General features: G+C 36.8%; 1 protein-coding gene across 1 annotated transcript in view; it reads left to right on the forward strand.

Moving 5' to 3' along the window:
* The window catches only part of LOC106876344 (UNC93-like protein), a 62236-nt gene that overhangs the window by 30550 nt on the left and 26025 nt on the right, over positions 1 to 5661 (forward strand). Inside the window, exon 2 of the mRNA XM_014924845.2 lies at positions 794 to 2076. Coding sequence (XP_014780331.1) covers positions 1832 to 2076 — 245 coding nt within the window. The 5' untranslated portion in view covers positions 794 to 1831. The remainder of the gene's footprint in view (positions 1 to 793; positions 2077 to 5661) is intronic.

Below are 5661 nucleotides of genomic sequence, written 5' to 3' on the forward strand. Positions count from 1 at the left end.
TGGGGGTGGGGGGGGGCATCATAGTCATGTATTGAGATGGATTCTTTGGGGGTTTGAATAATTCACCTCTGGAAACATGGGTGTTTCGTTTATCATACTCAAACAACCCTCATTCAGGGACCTTTTGCGCGGGATGGGCTACTCGACCTGAAGAAAAAATTCCGTGCCCTACTTGCAATGTCATGTACAATTTATCTTGATATGAGGCCATCAATAACGTATGCATATCACTGTGATGCATGTGCTTAATCAAACGAGTAAGGTGTGCGCCCTAATCAGGTGAGTAGTCATGATAGGTATATTGGAGTTCATATATTTGTACCCCAGTGTCACTTTGGTGGCATACCCTGCTCTCTCACATACTACTACTACTACTACTACTACTGCTACTACTACTACTACTACTTCTGCTACTACTACTACTACTACTACTACTACTACTACTACTACTACTACTACTACTACTACTAATAATAATAATAATAATAATAATAATAATAGTAGTAGTAGTAATAGTAGTAATAATGATAATGATAATGATAATAATAATAATAATAGTAGTAGTAGTAGTAATAATAATAATAATAATAATAATAATAATAATAATAATAATAATAATGATAATAATAATAATAATAATAATGATAATGATAATAATAATGATAATAATAATGATGATGATAATACGTTCTTATATACGACGAGGCTAGAATAATGATGATAAATGCTCTAAAAATCCCAAAAGTTGTTGTTTAGTAAATGTCTGAGTAATTTGTCTTTTCTTTTTTATCAGGACATTTTTTCTACCACCATCTTTAATCCCAGAATTTACATACCAGCATCAGGAGAAGCAGAAGCAGCAAAAATAGAAAAAAAGTAAAAGTTGGATTAATAAAACTATATAACAACAAGGACGACGTTAACAACGGTAATAATCACAACGACAACGCCGAAAACCAAGCCTACGTCTACCCTCGAATACACGTAGAAATAAGGGACTGATTAAAAAAAAACCAAAAAACAAAGGGAAGGTAATTGGGCTCAAGTGGTTCAAAAACAACTATAACAACTATACAATTACAACACCAACAACCATAATGCCAATAAAAATTATGGTAGCAGTAATATACACAAGAGAAAATACTAGTATATACAAGAGAAAATACTAAAAAAAAAAAAGGAACAAAAGTGAACACAAGAGAAAATACTAAAAAAGGAATAAAAGTGAGAAATTGGCCGCGTGAAGAGCAATAATAACAAAAGCAGCCAACAATAACAACATTGATGATATTCATGACGACAAGAATAAGTATTGTAGCGACAAAAAATATTAATAAATAAAACAATAATTAAAATAAGGGGAAATAATTAGCTCTGAGAGCAGCAACGAGAATAAACAGAAAGAGTGGCGTGAAAAGCAGTAACGACAAGAGCAGCATCAACCAGAACATCAGCAACAGAGGTGTATCTTATTCAGTGATACGTCTCTGTCTAGCTACACACGTTTCTGTGTGGATGGATACAACAAATAAAGGGAGATAATTAACCTGAAGATTTACAGCAGCTGCAACGATAAAAGCAAAATCAAAAACGGTGGCGACGACAACGACGGTTAGGTTGCGAAATCTAGCTTCGGTACAAGTCATATATTACCACCAAGAACTACACACGCTTTAATGTGGCCATATTTTATAAAACAAGTGGAATAATCATTTATATGAGCCGCAACAACGGCTAAGCAGCATATCTTACATCAATTCTAACAAGGTATTCCCAACTTGCACCGATTTTACAGATTTCTGTTTGGAAATACATAATAATAAACATCGCCATGGAAGCAGACAGCCACAATCTTACGTACGACCGACTCTCGGACGATTTAGACGAGAGCATTGGTGATTCGTCGTCACACTCAGCAGACATGCGCAGCTGGCGCTCAGTCCCACTTCTCGCTTCCTCCGAAAGACACCGCTTTCAAAACAACGATGAATTAGCTGACCACAGATCGAAGTCCATGTCACATTTCCCTCTCGGATTTGAACTCCTCCAGACAAGTGATGACATGGATGAAATGAGGTCTGTTAAACCGATAAACTATCTATCTATCTATCTAGCTAGCTAGCTAGCTAGCTAGCTGTCTGTCTGTCTGTCTGTCTGTCTGTCTGTCTATCTATCTATCTTTTATCAGTGAATGCTTTTTATTCAAGAAAACCCAAAATAATTTCAGTCATTCTAAGATCTGTTAATTACGAGTAAAACTATGATTTTCAAGGCGATCAAATGAGATTGAACTATGTCTAGAGTAGTCTTCGTACACATCAAAGCACTCCCCAGCCAACTTTTAATCCATTTGAATTTCGGAGTTGCTTCCATTCTCATTATTAACTGACGAGTTATCATTAACACTATTAAAAAAAAAATTCATTATAGGGTATTTTAATAAGTTGTTATATCGTTTTTTAAAGTATATTTACTATGTTAGACTTCACTGATGTATATACTCTTCGTATATGTATGAACTTATATTGTTGAAAATGCTTGACCAATTTGTATATTGTATATTTGTTATCGGAGTGATTAAATAATTAATAAAAATGTTATATACAGTCGGCATATATTAAAAAATCTAAGATGAATTTAATGTAGTTAAACAACAGTTTATAACATCCGACAGTGAACAAATATAAAGACATTTCGTTGATCTCATATGTTAGTGAATCGCTAGAGTTGTTGGATAGAATGCCTTGCGGTATTTAGTCGCGTGCTTTTACGCTTCGAATTCAATCATGCTGTCGACTTTGGCATTGATATCTTTTGGAAGTGATAAAATATGTACTAGTTGAGTAATGGATTTGATATGTTCGTGCATACGACATCAAAATTGTTTTTGGCCTCGTCCGCGAATTAAAAATCTGCTTGTTGGTATATCAAACATGTTTTGCATACAACTGAAGCACCTCTTTACGTTATTCCTGTTGACCAACTGTAAGAATATGTGGCTGTTTCGGAAATGCTTGTTAGAAAAGAAGAGATTTCTTGCAACATTACTTTTAAAACAAATGTCGAATGATAGATTGTTTCCATACTGCATTCTTCTCTCATTTGTATTTTAAGGCAGATTTATTGTTGTTTATGGTGTTAGTAAAAACTATCTTTTTCACACATAGAATTACATTGTCTAGACCAGGGGTTCTCAATCATTTTTTTTATCTATGGTCCCCTTTGATTACTGTTTTACTATTTTATTCTGGTGAACCCCATCCCTTAGCCATTCGATAATTAAAAACTAGTTTTATAGAAATTTCTTTCAAAATTCTTGTTTTGTTTATCACACATTCCCTTGAATAGGCTGATCTACGCAAAATGTTAGAGAAAAAATCTGTTTCTTGCAATAGTAATACATACATCTAAAGCAAAATTTTTCAGGGTCCCTTAAAATACTATTGTGGATCCCCAATTTACTATTTTGTTGCTTGGACTGCCAAAAATATTTTATGAACCCTGATGGGCTATATAAATCCTGGTTGAGAACTACTGGCCTAGATGATAGGGTTAAATTGCGGGATATTTAGCAGCTATCTCTAATAAGAGAGATCCGGTTCTCCACGTCCTTTTCACACGTGAGGTTCCCCAGAAAGATACTCCCAAGGTATGAGAAGTGTTCAACTTCTTCTAGGGGTCGGCCGTTGATGCTAATGTTCGTGGGTGGACTGTTCTGGTCTGATGCAGGTTGGATCAGTGTCTTGGTCTTTAACGTGTTTACCTGCATCCCGGAGCGTTCGTAAACCGCGTTGTAAAGATCGGCCGTCTTTGTAGGCCATCTGCGATCTCGCTCCGGGTGGCATTGTCGTCGGGATACTGCATCTCACGGACTGAGATGGCAGAAGTAATCGTCTTTGCGCGGAGACGTGCGAGATTGATGAGTTCGTCGTCCAAGCGATAGCGCATGTTGATGGATGGGGAGTCTAGTGGGATTTCCTTGAATGTGGCGACCATGTACAAAGAGAAACAGGTAGGTGCCAAGACGCATCCTTGCTTAAGTGATGGGAAACGGGTCTGTGAGGGCATATTGATGGCACACCCTACCGACCATGCCGTCGTGAAGGGAGTGGACCAGGGCAATAAAGTCCTCCAACATTCCTAGATGAACATTGCAGATTCTTGTTTTTCTTGACACTTCTCCTGAAGTTGGCAGGTACAAAAGATCATGTCGATTGTGCCTCGAGAGGGTCGAAAACCGCACTGGGACTCAGGGAGAACGTCTTCCGCGAGGATGAGGTGGCGATTGAGTAGGATACGGGTGAAGATCTTACTTGCAATACTCAGGAGTGAGATGCCCCGATAGTTGTTGCAAACCTTTCGGTCTCCCTTCTTGTAGATGGTGATGATAGTTGCATCGTGGAAGTCGTTCGGGAGGGTCTTGCTTTTCTAGATCTTGAGGATAAGGGGCGTCAAATGATTTCTCAGCTCAGGACCTCCGTGCGTGAAAAACTCAAAGGGGATGTTGTCTGGTCCTGGAGCTTTGCCCGGATTCATGCACCCGAATACCTTGTTGAAATCACACACACACACACACACACACCCACACACACACATACACATATATGCACAGACATACACATACATACATACATGCATATATACATACATACATACATACATACATACATACATACATACATACATACATGCATACACACATACACATACATATATAAGTATATAAGAGAGTAGAGTCATAAGTTTAATGACGCCATCTTACAGTGTTCCAGTGGAGATAATGGTCGAATTAGGCAATCTAGAGTAGTTAAGGTTTCTAGGTCTCACTTCGTCGGATACCGCCTGTGGAACCCAATAAAAGAAAATTTCGACTGAACTTCGCAGGTTTATCACTCTTCGATACATAAACATTCAGATAGAGTTCTAAATACTAGTCAAGTCACGTCCAGAATAAAAGTAAACCACACACACACACACACACACACTTATGGAATGAAGGTTAGTTTTTAGCGGGGCATTTAAGTTTGTCTCGACTGCTTTGTACATCAGTATTGCATGCTTCTGTATAATTTTCACTGTGTGGGTTGTTATTTTTTTTTATAAGGTTTTGTGATGCTATTGTGTAAAATATTGCTCTAAGAATCTTTGATTATTCCGTAAACAAAAGCTTATTGATTTGTCTGCGAATATTAATACGTTTTGAGGAGAAATTTTATAGATTTTAAATTCGAGCCTAGTTTACGCAAGAATTGTTGTTTCAATATGATTATAAATGCTGTTACTGAATACATTAAGAAGAACATGTTTAAAAGCTTTCTAACTTTTGCTGTTCGCTTCTCTATTACGTGAAAGTAAAACTACGTATCTTTTGTGTTCTATAAATGGTAGAAGTAAGCCTTCAATGAATGATTCTACGTAGATTTCTGGAGGGAATTAGACTACATTTTTATCGACTTTTTCATTTCTGTTCAAATGTTTGTAGTTTCGTCTCCGCGTTTAAATATCACTGTACTTTGGGTATGATCAACGGTGTGACGGCGATAGAATGTTGGTTTTGCTTATTTGTAAGCACACATTTAAACACACACACGCGCGCGCGCAGATGTATATATATATATATATATATATATATAGATTAACTTGCGTGTATTCTGTATATAT

Source organism: Octopus bimaculoides, chromosome 6 (assembly GCF_001194135.2).
Source record: "Octopus bimaculoides isolate UCB-OBI-ISO-001 chromosome 6, ASM119413v2, whole genome shotgun sequence".
NCBI classification, from domain to species: Eukaryota; Metazoa; Mollusca; class Cephalopoda; order Octopoda; family Octopodidae; genus Octopus; species Octopus bimaculoides.